This window comes from Anopheles marshallii, chromosome X, assembly GCF_943734725.1.
Source record: "Anopheles marshallii chromosome X, idAnoMarsDA_429_01, whole genome shotgun sequence".
Classification (NCBI taxonomy): Eukaryota; Metazoa; Arthropoda; class Insecta; order Diptera; family Culicidae; genus Anopheles; species Anopheles marshallii.
Window position 1 is genome coordinate 8,430,092 of NC_071325.1, and position 17,376 is coordinate 8,447,467.

The 17,376-nt window shown below is 46.5% G+C and overlaps 1 protein-coding gene across 1 annotated transcript in view; it reads left to right on the top strand.

Moving 5' to 3' along the window:
- LOC128713559 (cadherin-86C) overlaps window positions 1-17,376 on the top strand; it is a 71,245-nt gene that overhangs the window by 48,881 nt on the left and 4,988 nt on the right. The window contains exons 2-11 of the mRNA XM_053808423.1: window positions 10,421-10,701; window positions 10,776-11,020; window positions 11,974-12,057; window positions 12,153-12,278; window positions 12,352-12,501; window positions 12,565-12,679; window positions 12,759-12,951; window positions 13,026-14,415; window positions 14,490-14,620; window positions 16,320-16,410. Of these exons, the coding sequence (XP_053664398.1) occupies window positions 10,421-10,701; window positions 10,776-11,020; window positions 11,974-12,057; window positions 12,153-12,278; window positions 12,352-12,501; window positions 12,565-12,679; window positions 12,759-12,951; window positions 13,026-14,415; window positions 14,490-14,620; window positions 16,320-16,410 (2,806 nt within the window). The remainder of the gene's footprint in view (window positions 1-10,420; window positions 10,702-10,775; window positions 11,021-11,973; window positions 12,058-12,152; window positions 12,279-12,351; window positions 12,502-12,564; window positions 12,680-12,758; window positions 12,952-13,025; window positions 14,416-14,489; window positions 14,621-16,319; window positions 16,411-17,376) is intronic.

Consider the following 17,376-nt stretch of genomic DNA (forward strand, 5'->3'; position numbering starts at 1 on the left):
CGTACCTGGTAAGTTTATTTTGTATGAAGCATTTCGCGACTTGTGTGGCTTTTTTTTTGTAAAAAAAAACTTTAGTTTTAGTAATGACATTGAAGTTTCAATAACATGACAAATTATTTTCTTTAACTTTTAAAACTTATCTACATTCTCCATAAATGAACCACTTTGCAAAAACAAAGTATAATCCTACTGCGGGAATGGAAAAGTAGCCAGATAAGACCACTGAGTCGCGGTGCAATCGGTCATGATTTGCGGTGCACAGATAATGTTCACCTTGCCGTACCTCTAACCATCCCTTAAAGCCACGAAACATGCCGGGTGTGAACGAGCTGTCAGTGGCTTAGCATGACGCGGCGCCCAATCGCTTATCCCTACCGTATTCTCCCTCATCTATCTAACCCCCACCCCCGCCCCCCATTCTCACCCTCACAAGAGTTTTACTGGGCGCCATTAAAAGTTCACCACACCCCCACATACGCTCCCTTACCTACTTGGTAAACGGAAAGGGACACACACTCGAACAACCTTCAGAATGGATTATGTCTCGTTCTAAGCCTCCCCCAGATTCAAATAGGTGAACCCGGCGCATAACAGAACGTGAGAAGCAGCGAACGAAAGGCCTGGCGAGGGTGGGGGAGTGGTAAATAAATAAATAAAATAAAATCTCGACCACAGCTGGTGTGTGGTGCGGGAATATTTACCGGCAACCGTACTAGATGAGATTTAAGATGACAGCAACCGAACTAAGCACTTCGGGTTCGATCGGACTAGAAGCCAAAACCGTTCTAACCGAACGTACGTATTTGTTTTTTTCTTCTGTTCTTGCCTCATTTGCTTCTGGTCGCTGCTGTACAAGCGTGCCCGTGTGGGTGGGAATACTGGACTTGCTTTTGGAAATTGCGTCACAAAAGCAGTGGATCGGTTTTTGCTCAAATTCTCGTGCCCAGGAAATTGATGCTGATTCGCGCGGAATGACTGTGTCGATTTCGTTCTGCTGGCATTTCTGCTATTATAACACTTGGGTACCAGCGGTTGTCGGAAAGTTAGACCATTTTTGTTAAATTTGTTTGATTAGCACGCTGAATGTCCTCGGGGTGAGGGTGGCAAAAGGAAATGAACGCTTCGTGGTAGGGGAAGTGTTCGTTTCTATTTTATGCAAGACAAAAGAAGCTTTAAAAAACAGAAGCCTACCAGTATATACCTGGACAATAGATCGTACGCTGGCGTGGTCAATCAAAAAGTTGCGATCACAGCACAGCAACAACAAATTTAATGAACGACTCCCGGTGTTTCCAAAAAATCCACCGTATCGAAATGCTGCCGACATCCGAAGCGATTGGCCAACAACGAGCCCAGGCTGCCAGAGGTTGATCTTTCGTGAACCGGAGAAGAATAACTAGCGACGAGAAGATCATGTACGTTAAACTCAAAAAAGAAAAATAAAAACATCACTCCCAATCTCCCTCTGAACGAGGGGAAGGTGGATTACTTTATCCGTGTGCTGGACGAGGGGTGAAACGCAGAATAAAAATTGACGAACAGGCAAACCGTATTCGACCTTCCCAAAAAACCTCCGGCACGCCGGTGTGGAACAGGTTTTCATTTTGTTGAAAACAGCACTTTCTAATTAAGAAGTGAGAAAGAATAATAATACCGTCACCGGCCTAGCGTACGACGAACTTGCAGGCACAAACAAAAAAAATAAATAAAAAAAGATAAACCAAAATGGTATGCAAACCACGAGCACGAAGAAAAGGGTAGCCGGGCCCGGGAACGTGACTTACTGCGAGGGCGGTGAGCTCATAATTTGTCATTCACCTCCCGTTCGCAGGCAGCAAAAAAAAATAACGTTGGTTGACTTGTCCCCAAAGGAAAAAAAACCCAATACTAAAAAATCTTTCCGTAGGCTGCTGAGAAAAAGCACCACACTTAACACACCCTGAAAAAAAAACCGGCCTAGAACGAAGAAAATGCCAACAACAACAACAGCAAAAAACAAACCTGCTTCTACGCTGCCTGGAATGTTGTCTACCAGGTCGGGACGTGGGGGTGGTGGATGGTTGTATAAATGCAGAAGAAATTTCGGCAGTGACGTGACTGGAATTGGCTAGAAATGGATAAAAATCGTTCATTACATTTGCCCCCTTCCGCCCCCCAGCCATACGGAACTGTTTCGCTTGCAAACAAAAGACTTCAACGCAAAGCGACGAACCTGCCGAAGTCTTTTGAATGCGATTTTTCGTTTGTTTTCGCATTTTCGTACCAGTTTTCGATGCTGGTGTTTTGTTTATCATGCGTTTAAACGAAAACAAAAAAAAAAACTCCCACATCCCTTAGCGCACAACCGCCCCGTTACGCTGCATTTATTCTACGCGCGTATATATTTCTTCGAAACCCGAACGGTACCATGAAACCGTGGTACGTGACGAGGGAAAGCCACTAATGGAATGCCGTTAAAATTCGTGTGAAGCTCGCTTAGAGTGACAACAGTTTAATCTCTTTCCCCACCCGTTGTCCACCCCGTGGGTATGTAATAAAGTGGAAGGTTATGGTCCGGTGAGCAGAGCGATCGCTTCATTCTGGGGCTTGCCTGTCTGATGATGATGATGATTGTGATGAAAGCATTTTAATTCATACAATTTTTCATCCATTAAATCGTTACTAGCTTAATAACTTTATTTGCTGATAAAAAGAATACCATCGCGTAATTAAGTGCATGGTGATTATGTTTATTATAAGTTCAGTTAGGAAAAGAAAAACATCCCTCACACAACATTACCATTTACCCTAATTGTGAACATAACTTAATGTCTTAAAATGTGCATTTGGAGGATTTTTTTTTAATAATAGTTATTCATGAGGAACGTTAATACTAAAATTATGGTTTATTTACAACTCTTACACTCTTACGCATCACTCACAACTCGTACTTTATTCTATCCCGCTATACAATTTTATACAGAGTTTCTTTTGCTGTATCAATTAATCAACACCTTGTGGAGCTTAGTTGGCAATGTGGCTACTGGGTTACTGTCCAGCAAACTTCCCCGCCCACACTTCGCCATCGGTCCGGAAAATTTGTTCCATCAACACAATGCACCGAAACGCATCCGCACGAACAAACTCCCTAAACCAAGTCCGAGCTACGGTTACAGATGCACACGCTCAACCGCCACCAGTTGGCGCATCTAAATCAAAGCACCCGTACCATTATGCAAATCGCGAACGCTGTAGGCAAAACAAAGCGGCAGAAAATAAAACAAAACACACAGCAAAAATAAAGAAGGCAAAAACAAATACAACAGCACACGCATACAAACTCCCAGCCAACGTCTGGCGGAGAAGATGGTCTTCCAATTAATTTAATGAACCACCAACCGGGATCGATCGGACTCGGTGGCTTCCTGCATAACGGGAAACAGTTAATTCCTGCGGGCTCGGGCATCGGGATTTTTCGAGACAAAACGTGTATGGCACGGGAACAAACGAAAGCACGAAAAGCGAGAACAAACTACGTCCGTGCAAAAACGCACGTGGACGGGAATGGAAGGATGGGAAATGTAGGTGGCTTACAGCGCGTTTTTCCCGTGGTGCTTGCTTTTTTTTCCCTCGGAGCAGTCATTTGAATAAATGGTTTGTGCGCTGCAAAACGAGCAAGCTCGGTTTTGGTCCTTGCGATGCCGGCTCGAAATGCTGCTGGTGGATGGTTTTTCGTGTCTGGTTGGACGATGGGAGAGGGGAATGCAGGGGGAGAGGAGGAAACATATGATTAATTAAATTCCATCACGTTTCCTTGTGTGCCTCTGGTTACAGAACGGCAAGATGCAGTGGGCTGATTTGCGATTCTAATCAATTTCCTGACTCCCTTTTGAAGTTGTTGGTTGGACAGAAAACGGGGGGGAAGGACAAGCGAAGGGAAGAGGACGTGATAGGTCCCGGTTCTTGCTTCAACAGATAAAAGAGAGACCAAGGAGTTACCATCGCTGCCTATCTCCAAGTTGACCGATTATGATGACCTCCGGCAGATAATTCGGAAGAAATGTTCTTACGATCCCCCCTGTCATAGCCAACTCGTCCGATGGAACTCCACGCAGAAACGTACCCGTTCGCTTATCTTCTAATAAGACCTTTGGTTCCTTACCATCGTGCAATCATGCTGGGGATACGGCAATCCTGATAATGGCGACTATGGGCTATGAAATCAACTCAAATGAAGAAGATCCGTAGAATAATCTGATGCAAGGTCAGAATCTTTGCTCGAAAGAAGTTTAGGAACTCTACGGATAATCATGTACGTAACAAGCCATCTTCCTGCAGCACGTTGCAAATATAAATTCTTCAAGGAGTTTCCTGAAATCTCCGAACTGGTGTACATCATACATCTGCCAGATTTCAGCTGCAATAGAAAGAGCTGCTTCGGAAGTTGAGCCACATCGCATTCCGACAGATCTCTGTAGGTACTGTGCTGTCGTTAGCATATTACCATGTTGACAACATCATCTCAGGCGAAGGTATACCCTTCGAAAAAACACAAAAAAAAACCCTCCGCTTCACATACTCGCACATACCGAACCGCAGAAGAACAATAGCTCGTTAGGTTTGTGGCTCGGCTCAATCATTATTGCATCATAATTAAATTGTACTATCTGCTAGCGCACGGGTTTCGCCTTACCGGCTCGTAACGAACCAAAACCCCGAACTTGTCCGCTCGTTGCGCGTCTGGTCGCTTCAATTGCTTCAATTCCCGTAAAACCGTAATAATGTACCCCGGCGTGTTCTACCATCTTTTTCGCTTTGTAGCGTCCTTTATTCTCACCCCCCCCTCCCCCCCCCCCCCTTCCGTGCGGGGAAAGATGGGTCGAGGACTGCAAGATGAAAGAGGCTATTCTATTTGATTACCTTCCTTTCTGCAACCAACCCCCCCCCCCCCCAACTCAGATGACCCTGGGGCAAATTTCCTCCAAAGGGGAGGGGGAGCATCGAAAAAGTCGCGGATCGGAGCGGAAAGTTGACTCTTGGCCGTCACGGATAAATCGGTCAAAGTCTTTCGCTCTCTCCTACCCGTACGAACCCTGCGCGGCACATCCGTGAGGAAAATGCCCCAACCATTGGGTGGGGGTGGGGGGTATAGCAAATCGTGACGTGATTTTCTTTCTCGTTTGTATTTTTTTTTTAAATCGGTTTATCTGTTCCTTACTTTACGAATGGGGAAAAACCTTCATCTTTGCCTTTACGGGGTCGTCAACCGCACATTTCGCTGGACAAACTACGTCAGCAGGAGTTGTTTTATTGCTTCTGCTGCTTAGAATGCAACGTCTGTAGCACTGCAGTCCCAAACAGCAGTGGTTTGGCATTATTTCGCATGTTATCCTCGCCGAAAAGTTCGTTTAAGAGCGAATGATGTCATACGATAGCTCTGCCGGATCGATTAACTATCCGAGGTCAGGCTGAAGAGTGCACAACACACAACACAAACAGCAGCGTCCGAGTAGATGGTGAAGATAAGCAGATGTGATTCTAGTTGAAGTTTCTGCCGTAGTTAGATGTATGTCTCGCAGACAGTAGTAATACGAAGAAAAAAAAACATAACTGGCTCCATGCAGAAGCTCGCCATTTTATACGCCCTCCTCTTGCCGAGTCTCTGCTGTGTTTCTTCCACTGTCAGCTGCGCCGGGATCGATATGTCAACGATCGACGTCGCCCTGACGATGACGTGAGCTTTCGGTTCCCATACACCGCACACACGTATGTGCTACGCTGCTCCGTTCTAACGCTTTTCGTCCCTCGGTCCTCCACCACGGTACGCCTCGATCCCGCTTGATGGATGTACTGTGCGTGTGTTGGTGTGTTTCTTGGGTACATGAGAACAGAACCACGCGAACCAGACGTATTGACATTCCATCGGAGGTCAGTCGATTCCCATACCACCTGGAACTCTGGGGCCCATTCGAAAAGACCCGAGCGTGCCCGAAGGCCGATGACCGATAAAAAAAAGGCCCGACACGTCGCCTTCCACGCTTTGCGCCGCCACCCCGCCTGCGCCCGGTTTTGCGGGTGGACGAACGTTACCGGTTCGAGACCCGTGGGGCGCAACTGTCCGATTCGTGAGTACGATAACGTTCATCGATGGGTTTGAGGTTCTGTTCATTGTTATTGCTTTCTCCTACCCCGCACACACGCCCGTACTCCATCTGTAACGGTACAAGAGCATGACCGTAGCCGGTGGCCGGAGGGTTTAACGGTGAAGGAAAGACGGCTACGGAGCATGGACCCGGAACGCTCAAGTTCAGGAATGTATTGATCTGGACGTGGTGCTGCTGTAAGGCGGAAATCGAAAAATGCAATATAGTCTGTGATGGGTTCGTGTCCGGTGGAGCTGTACATCACGACTAACACGACTGATACTAATGCTCCAATAATTCTCTTGAAGTTTTGGAAGAAATGATTATTCTCCAAGAAGTATTATCTGTTGCTGTACGGCACAGTTTTAACTTCGGACCTACAGAGGGCTCTATTTATTTCTAGATACAACAGAATGACTAGGATCTCTCTTGAAGGATGATGCTCTTGAAGTTTTGGAAGAAATTATTATTCTCCAAGAAGTATCTGTACTTCTTGGTATTAAGTATCTGTAGAAGTATCAAGAAGTAGTAGTTGCTGTACGGCACAGTTTAAACTTCAGACTTAGAGAGAACTCCCTACTAATTTCTAGATACAATAGAATGACTAGGATCTCTAATATCATATCAACTAGATTCTTCAAATTTTGTCTAAACAGACTTCAAGTCTGTCATTGTGCAGCTCAGGTTGCAAGATGTAAAATAGTTATTAAATACGGGTACATTCTGATAGAAATCACTCGTATTGGTAGCTGAATGTCATGTGGACCTTGTAAACACCTCGACAACCTCGGACACAACAGAACCATGCGTGTAACCATTGAGTTCCCCGTGAGCTCATCGTCCTCAAGGTTATTAGGTTAGGGAGCTGCGTGACTCGAACGGACCGCGGACCACTGTTGACCTAATTTCTGCCCAACACACGCCCGAAATATTGCGTGTTCAGCACCGTTCGCTTCCAGCTGGTTTTGCATTCTCGTCCAAATCGGAAACATATAAGCCAGCTGAGTGGCGAACGCAAAATAATTAAGATGATAATTTAGATTAATGCAGTGCCGTATGGTTCACCGCACGCCATGCAGATTGTTTGATGGGAAAAGCCGTTTAATGAGATCGTGCTTAATGTGTTCGTTTAGCGGTGATGGTAAAAATGCAACACTGCACAGGGGAGCCATGCAGGACGAGACCTTCAGCGCCCAGTATGCATTTCCAGCCACCCGGGAGTTTGTTTGCATAATTAAAGCAACACAAACCATTAATAAGTCCATGGCTGTTCCTTCTTCCTAGACAGCGCAGCTTGGAGCTTTACATTTCCCACGTCCCTTTAACTCATCAGCGCCATCAGCGGTGCTAGCCGGGGTTTAGTTCAAAATTTTGCTCCATGAAATGCAATTCAATGCGGTTTGCCTGTGTTAGCTCATTAGCGGGTGCGACTCAAAGGTCTAAGCTTTGTCACACTCTAACCAGGTGCGACCGTCTCCCCGGGAATAATATACACTACTGTTTGGAATATACTGGAGCTAAAGGGAGGGCACAGTTAGACAAAAACGAAAAACCGGTCGATGGTTGGTTTGGAGGCTGAGTTACGGCCGACAACGAGGCGATAATTCTAGCACATTTTTTTTTTAGTTGCACCGCGCTTGTAACAGTCGCAACCACCGGTGGTTTCAACAGCTGCATGTGGTTGTTTTGGATTCGGTATCCTGCGATGATGAAACCGTAGACGCTGCATCGGTGGCCCTCCAGCCAGTTGTACGGAACAGCGAACGCATTCAAGCACACCCTCGCCAGCTGTACGAGGCGTACCGGGAAAAAGGTGGCAAAGGGGCTACGAAAGATCGATGATGTTTGACCGCCTGCTATAGTTTCTCGCTCCGTGGCTGAACTCCTTGAACTGTAGCATCGGATCGGCAGTGCTCGCAGGCAGGCAGAAGGTCGATCGTGCCGCGATGGAGGTGGCAGCCTGGTGGCACCTTTGTCTCGTTGCGTTGGTTGCGATTTTCAAACAGATTAGATAAGAAACCGGGACACAGTGTTTGCTCCTTCGCACGCTACGTAGCGCACAGCGTGAAGCATGGGTTTATCTAATTGCCGCGAGTGAGTGCAGGAACGCGGTTGTCCCATTTTCTCTGGCAAGACAGATTTTGTCGCTGCCTTGAGTGTGTAGCGCGTTGGGAGAAAAGCACCAAATGGGAGAGAAGTTTCAGAACGGAAGGTTGGAAAAAATGTTGGGAAAGTATGATCTTGAATGTAGAATTTAATACATTCGGTACCACGTTCCCTCGCTCTTGTCACCCAAATATGGGTGACGGGGGGATCCCTGTCACCCACATATGGGTGACAGTCTTAAAATAACATTTTCGTTTGAACACTGTATAAGGAATCAATAGAACTAGCTCCTTTGCATATAATTGTCTCTTTCGTGTATTTTATTGCAAGTTGTTATAGTAAGTACTATTATTAATTCTATCTTCAATTCGTGAGAAAACAAAGCCCACATCTGACATTGAATGGTAACAAAAAATTTACTCAAACCATCCGCTTAATCCGCTACTTTGTATCCACTCACAAATCTGTGAACCTTGGGAGTAAATTGTATCTGGCTACTCCGCAACCATCGACCTTGTCAATTATCCACTTGTCAGATATCGACAGGAAATTATTGCAGCCGGAAGAGCTCGGTTTGAATCGCTGGTACTATAGGGTGACGTTTCATCCAATGCACTGTTCCGTACAGAGAATAGTGAGCATTGCAGTCTCTTCCCATCCTTCCCAAGTACCAGCACAGCCGGAATAAAATCGTAACCTCGTCAAATAGAAACTAATATGCTAATGAGAGAATAAAAAGCTCCCCAGCTCCTTCCCCCGTTCACAACACTTCACACCAACCAATAACTCCAACGGGTGCCAGCTACACCTCACTCACACACTGAGGCCCTCGGGACGACCCCAAAGAACCCATTTCCATTTGCATTAGCCATTTATCTCGAGCGTTACATTTAATTGACAGTTTGGCAGACAGAGGACCTCCACTGCTACGCTGGGGACGGGGAGGGAGACGACCGAAATGAGCTCTGCTGGGGGGTGTGTGCGCCTCTCATGACTCACATGGCGGCGTCCACCATCGTCCACACTACAAAGCACTTTCCGAACGAATCAAATCACAAGAAAGAAAAAAAAAGGCGAGTGGAACCGTACCGCAACCGCAAACAGTGACATGGCTGCAATTGCATATGTTAAAAAAACTCCCTTCCCTTTTTGTTCCCCAACCGTGTCCCCCCCGTTTAACGTCACCATGCGTAATGCTTCGGTCTGTTTTCGACCGAAAGTTGTCGCACAATTATTCACGTTCGCTGTGTAATGCTTATTGATCGGTATTTAATATCGGACCACTCAACCGGTAAGCCGGTCAGAAACGGCCGGGATGGACCCATTTGGCGTCCGAACTGTGGACTTGTTGCACCAAAATTGCATTGTGAAACACACCTCCTCCCGCTGGAGATCTGCCGCTCGCACCCTGTCACAGTAAATTTGGAGCTGCAAGAAACCGAGCAAGACAAAATGTGTTAAGTTGTGTGGCTGCCCATTGCACATGACGACTTTTCGCCTTCGGTCGGTTCGCCTTTTACGATCAGATACGATCAGTGACTCTCCGTGATGGCCATGTGCTCGATCAGCTGGAAGATAACTGGCACGGAACGGTTTCGTTATCTTGTTGCCTCCCCCACAACACGGAACATTACTGTGTCTGTTTGACCATTTGAGGTAACGCACAGCTAAAATCATAACGTAGCGCCTTTTGTAAAATCAAGGACAATAACATTACGTGTAAGAACATGCAATGGGGCAGGTATTTCAAGGAGCGTTGAATTCTACAATGGTATTCAATTGAATGCAAAGGTATTTTGGTGCGGCCCGGTGGCATGATGGTAGTGGCGCCGGTCTTCACACGAACGGACCGGACCAAAATCCCAACTGGACCAATCTCCCGTAGCAAGGACTGACTATCGGGCTATGAGCAAATGAAGTCAAAGATAGTCAGAAATCTAAGGCCTTTATACCTTTTGAGGTTGTTGTTGTCGATAAAGAAGAACATTAAATTGAGAGATGTTAACTCAGTGAGAATAGCACATTGATGGAGGGATATATCACTTAACGAAAATGATAACAATATCTAGATAATTATCTTGAGGTATCTAACAAGTCGTTGTATAAACTTTAGTAGTAGTGTAATAGATGTCTAGTTTGTCCAAGAATCGAGAATTCAATGTTTTCCAACGTTATTCTTCCCTCCCTAACAGCCATATGAAGATGTCGGGCAACGGAGTGACGTACGAGGATGCGTACAGCAGTACCAGCGGGAGAAGCAAACGAACGTGCACGAAAAGGTTCCCGCTGACGCTAGCCCTGCTGGCAATCGTGTCGTGTTGGCCGGGGACAGCCGGGCTAGATCCCAAGTTCGACCCATCCACCCGGATGCGGCTGGTGCTGGTACCAGCCGATGCCACCGTCGGCTCTGTCATCTATCGGTTGCGCGCTTCCGACGAGGAGTTTGAATATCCGCTACAGTTTGAGCTCGTCGGTAAGTATCCGCGTCGCGTCCGGCAAAGGTATCTACCGTGTCTTACAACGGATACGTTTCCGGTTCCTCCACAGGCGATGCGTCATCGTCGACCGTGCAGATTGAAACGCTACCCTGTACGAAGTTCAACTCCATCTGCCAGGCGAATGTGATATTGACGCGTCGGCTCGAACCGGGCCGGTACTATGACTTCCAGGTGTCGGTAAAGGACACCAAAGGTGGGATGTCTGTGCAGAGCTGTTCGATAACTGCCACCAACTTTACCACGCCGCATGATATCATATTTCCGCACAAGGCGGGTATCATCATGGTTCCAGAGGTAAGTGTGCGGTTGCGTTAGATTATCACAAAGAGTCAGTCATGGTGGTATGCGATCTGTGCTATTCTATAATTACCGGATGTAACAAACAAAGGAAGGTTTGCACAGTAGCCTGTCCTTGACGGTGATAAAATCTAGTACGAATAGCCAAGCTGTAACCACAGCCGACCAAGAAGTAGGTAACCGCAAAAACCCACCTCTTAAATCATCAATTTCCCAAAACCCTCCGCGGCCATTCAATGCCGGAAGGAATAAAAACGCTAAACAATGCATCGTCTCGTTCCCCGATCCATTTATCATCGTTTCCACCCCGGAGACACACAGCATTACACGGCAAGGCGGCGATACGGGCGGTAAATGTACGTCGGGACCCAACCGGGCCCGGGTCCATGTATGGAGTTGACCGCATCGTATCTCACGAGTTGTGCCGCGGGTGAAAAATTGCCCCATTTTAACCTGACGAAAGGTAAAGGTTTGCCGTCCGCAATGGCTTCTTCAGGTCCCGGTCATATGGCGCTATGTGTCGCATTATATAACTCGGCGCCCTGGAGTATTGGGAATCTAATTAACCTATATTTACGATTCGTTGGTTTGCGGGCACTTGGAAACAGCGAGCAGAGTATCGTTTGATGTGCCATAGTGACAATCGCAAGTACGTCGGAATCGTCTAAGCAAACGCCTTGAGGCAACTACCTAGTGCATGTAGCTATGGTGAATGGGGCCTCATGCGGTTAGGTAGCGTTCACACTTACAAACGCCTTGAGCTGAACATCGGTAGCCTTAGACACAATGAAGGTCTATACTTGATGATCTAACAGATGTTGAAGTATTCTAAGTGTTCTAAGTGTTCTAACAATTGTTAACAAAAACTGTGCAACAATTAAGTGTCTTCTCTCTTCAATCTCTTCTTTATTTCTTTCACACAACTAATCTCTTCAATCTTTCGCCTGCAGGATGCTAAAAAAGGAACGGAGCTAGATTACGTGCTGGCGAACAAGAATCCCTTATTTCAGAAACCAGTCTATCTGGAACTCTGGGTAAGTTAAAACAAAAACGCAAATTCAAGTATACTCTACCGTACTTACATTGCTTCTATGCCGTTGTTCTCTTCCAATCAAACAAATCTATCCAGGGCTCACCTCTGTTCGGCATTCGGCAAAAGTTTATATCGCCCGAAACGGCCGAAGGTACCATCTTCCTGCTCGGTCAGCTAGACTTTGAAAAGCAAGCGATGTACCATCTGACGGTGCTGGCGAATGTAAGTAGTGTTGGAATGAGATGCTGTTGGTGTCAGTAACTCCAACGTCAATTTTCTTCCTTGCTGGATGTAGGATGCGTATGCAGAACCTGGGCAGGATACGCGGAACATTGCCGGCCTGGAGGTGGTAGTGATCGTGGAAGATGTGCAGGATGTACCACCTGTGTTCACAGTAGCACCACCGGTAACACGTCTTCCGGCCGGGCTTATACCCGGTGATAAGGTAAGTGGCGTGTGCCGTACCATGAGATCCTCTTGTAACATTGGAACTGATATCTTTCTGCAGGTGCTTCAGGTACACGCGGAGGATGGCGATAAGGGTGTGCCGCGTGAGATACGGTATGGGTTAGTGTCCGAGGGTAACCCGTTTACATCGTTCTTCGACATCAACGAAACGAGTGGTAAGTTGTGGCGTCACAATTACACGGTACAATATGCGGAAGACAACCATGCCTGACGACTTGTTTGCATTACTCGTAGGTGAAATTTCGTTACTGCGACCACTGGACGACATATTGGCACTGACGCACGCCGGTGATCCGGTTCTGCTGACTGTGATCGCGGAAGAGGTAAAGGTGAGCCGAGATGAACCGCCTGCGATGGCCACGACAGTACAGCTTGCGTTCTTCCTGCCCGAACGCAGCAACTCCCCGCCATATTTCGAGAATGACCAGTAAGTGAATCGCTACAAGTTTCGGAGATTTGAACATTTGTTTAACGAGTGCATCTTGCTCCTGCTTTTTCCAGCTATGTTGCACGACTGGAGGAAAATGCCGCCCCTGGTACGGTGCTGGCATTTACCGATCCGTACACACCGCGCGTCATGGATGACGATGCCGGTAAAAATGGTGTGTTCTCGCTGACACTGCTCGGTAACAATGGCACGTTTGAGATATCGCCGAACGTTGCCGAGGGCCACGCTAACTTCGTGGTGCGCGTCCGGGACAATACCCGGCTCGATTACGAAGCCGCTACGTACGTGCACTTCCAGATACTCGCACAGGAGCTCGGGCCCGCCACGAACCTGTCGACACTGGTGAACGTCACCGTGTACCTGGCGGATGTTAACGACAATGCACCGGTGTTCGAGCAGAACGACTATATTGTCGATTTGCCCGAGAACATGACGGCAGGCACGCGGGTGGTACAGGTGCACGCGACGGACGTCGACACGGCCGGGCTCGGCGGACGGGTACGGTATACGCAGATCCTTGGTCCACACAACACCTCGCTTAATCTGGATCCTGCGTCCGGCGTCGTGACGGTCGCCATCAACAACCACGGGTTTGACCGTGAGGCAATGCCAGAGTACCATCTGTACGTGGAGGCACGCGATGACGATGGTATCGGTAACCGGGCGCAAGTACCGCTCGTTATACGACTGATCGACGTTAACGACGAAACGCCCACCTTCGAGAAGTCCCTGTACGAGTTCATCCTAGCTGCGGACTTGCGTAACTTTACCGTGCCCGCGTTTATCCGTGCGACGGACGGGGACGCTGAGGCACCCAACAACGAGGTGCGGTACGAGCTCATCTACGGGAACTACGAGAACAAGTTCTTCCTGCATCCGATTACCGGTGAGCTGAAGCTGAATGCACCGCTCGTACCGCGCACCGGTACCCAGTCGACGGTCGGTGGGTTGCGCCGTCGTCGTCGGCAAACCGTTGGAGCCGTACCACCGAATCTTGCTTCCACCACTAGTCAGCAGCAGAAGGAGTCGGACGTGTTCGTGCTGACGGCGCGTGCGTTTGATCTGGGCGTGCCGGTACGCTACTCCACCGCGACGATCCGCGTCTATCCACCGGAAAGTCGAACCCGCACGGTCACATTCATCGTACCGGGTAGCGATCCGGACCGGAAGAAGGTGCAGGATACGCTTGCCGACATTACCGGCGGTCGTGTCATCATACAAGAGGTGCGTCCGTATCGTACCGGTGATGGGGGAATTCCCACAGACCTTATCGGAGGTGGTAGTGGTGGTGGGGGTGGCAGTGGACCAGGCACGGAACGGTCGGTTGTGATCGCGACGATACTGTACGATGCCGATTCGGTCGTCGACATCGCGAAGATCCAGCAGCGCCTATCGATCAACGGCACGGTGACAAACATCATCAGCCAGGAGGAACGCAGCGCTGTAAGTAGAATCGACTTCAAGCTCACCTTCAGCTGCAACTAATTCCCGGTACTCATTTACATGTATCCAATTAGATTCTCTATAAGGCCGAAAACCGTGTGCTGTTTTGGTTACTCATCTTTCTCGCGATACTGCTAGCACTCGGCATCCTGACACTCCTACTCTGCTGCATCTGTCCAAGGTGTCCACTCAATGCCACCAACCGGTAAGTCGTTTTTTTGTATGTTTTGCGATTAAATTTGCTCCTCTTGCCCATATCATCATCAACCTCCCCCATTCGGTCCCACACGTATCCAACACACACACACACATACACTCACACATACTATCTCTACCACAGTTTCGTCCTATACACGAGCTCTCGTATTACTTCTCTGAAGCAACCGATACGGTCGTACTTTCATTCATCAATACACACTCAAACACACCTACACTATCCTTCTTTTTTTCCTTCTGCGAACTCTCTCCCAATCCATTGATAATTACAATTTCATACTCCATACATGCAGGGTTTTCTGGTGCACCTGGTAAGGTCGGACTCATTTTTGGATTCTTTTCAAGTTGAATTGGAATGTGTAGCAGTAGATTTGGATTTTTTTCACCGTTTTCTAAAAACTTTCCAAAGAGAAATCGATTCTTTGGAAAGCTTGCTCAATACACACGACTTTTTCAACATGACTGTTTGCGAGAAAGCTTTAAACAAAATCATGTTCAATTAGAAGAAGATCCAAATCTACCTAAAACTATTATGATTCAAATTGCGAAATAAACAAGAATTTGCTCCAACTGAATCAATTGAACTCGAATAATCCTGTAAATACCATTACATACACTACTCCAAACACTGCTGCTAATCGAACGATCGGTTTACTAGCTGATGTCACAAGCGCTACGGAATGGATAAAGGGCATATGTTATCCTGGTAGTGTGCTAGTCTGTTTTGTTTCTCTTTTTGGTTGTTGTTTTATTTTATGTGTGTGTTTTGTGTTTTGTAGTTTATGTTTGGTAATGTTTTCTGGTATCAGTGGGGGTTTTCTTTACTATTCTATCTTTGTGTCTCAACTGTAAGTCGTTTGCTAATTTTGTTTCCTTTTGTTTGAATAGTTTATTTACCCGTTCTTTCCTTACACCCGTTTGAAGTATTATGACTTTGCATGTGTTTCTTGTGTTTGTTGAATTCCTTGAATGCTTAAGCTATGTATTTTGATTTTGTTGTTTCTGTGGGGTATAGAATAGTATACCTGTTTTGAGATATAGCGGTTACAGACAAGATACTATCACACTACATCACCACTACTTCTAGTACTAGCATAACTAATAATTATTACTCTACTGGTACTATTACTCTACTACAACGTAGTACTATCAAACACACTAATTGCAAGGGCTGCTACTACTAACACACATTAACTCCATTTCTTCTTGATTCGGTCACGTACGTTACAATTGTTCACATTCAGGTGGGAAAATCACTCAACCTTCCCCAATACCCAACACCTTTGTTCCATCTTTACCCCCTTACCTCTCTTACATGGGTCGACATCCTCATAATGGGCTCTACAACATATTGTGCTCGCTAACTACCATCTCTCAAAATCGTTTTGCAATGTTCACGTTCAGCGCCATTACATACACACTATCCAAAACCAAAATTGTCACTTGTGAATTAGGGCGGCAATGCTCATCTCAACTTTTACCAGCAGCAATCATCACTGACTAAAACAATAATATGTTATATTTTTCGCATTCTCTCTTTCTCTCTCTCTCTTTCTCTGTGTTTCTCTTCCATTGTCCCCTATTTTATCTCTCTCTTTCTCTCTGCCATTATCTCACTTTCTCCCTTTCTTCCTCTCTCTCTTTATCTCCCTCTCTATGAATACCATCTCTTGGTTTGTTTTTCTCAGAAAAAGAATACTTCGCGTGAATAATATCGAAGATGATGTACATCTTGTTCATAGAAAGCAAGGACTTGGAAAGCAATCCAAATCTGTGCAGGTAGATTTCGTGTTTCCCCCCATTAGCATAGCAGACATCCTCTCAAAACATCCACTTCCCCAACAATAAAAAAATATTCCATCCTTCTCGATCCCCATCACAACCAAACTCCTACACTGTGCACTGTGCTGGGAAACCCTGCAAAAACAAACGTTGCACCAGAGCTGAAACTATTCTGTTACAATGAGGCAGAATTAGTGGTATTTGGCAAGCTGTTTTTTGCGCATCTCATTATCACTTTGTGCCCAGCACGACTACACATATATAGACGCACACGCACACAAACACTCAATGCACATTACAAAAAAGCACGGTTTTGTTGATTTTGTCAATTTGGTTTGCTCCCCGTCCGGGTGACATATTTTCTCCCCACCCCCCTCTACCACGCTTGGTTTTATATGTTAAAAAAGGGCACGCTAATAGGAACAAAAATCACCAGCAGTCGGAAAAATAGCACCTTTGCACCTACCGTTAACTACTTGTAACCATAACTGGACGAATGAGACGTACTGCACACGATGACTACGGGAGCAATTTGCTTTGCCTTGTGGTAACTGTAACCGGGCGGTGCCTTGCAACGTGTCTGTTAAACCTCCACTAGAATTTTGTAACATAAGCATTCCTCGCTAATGTAGTGAGCTTTGATTTAGAATGTTGCTTTTCCGTTTGTAAGTGTGTAATGAATAGGTTGATTGATACGGTGTCATTTGTATGACATGACCCAGTCTCCAAAGCTACTTGTCCAAAGCGACAGTACGAACCCTGTAATGCAGATAGTAGTGTTTGTTCGCTGTGCCGAACGAACGACAATCATTAGAGAATGTTTTGCTACACATCTTTAGTGTTAGTGTATCTGTCAGACGAGCCAGTCAAAACGTCATAGTGAACTCTGTAGATGTATGTGTCAAGCGAGCGTTCAGTAAAACTTAATAGCCCATCCATGAGATTGAAAGCCGTTACAGTGTA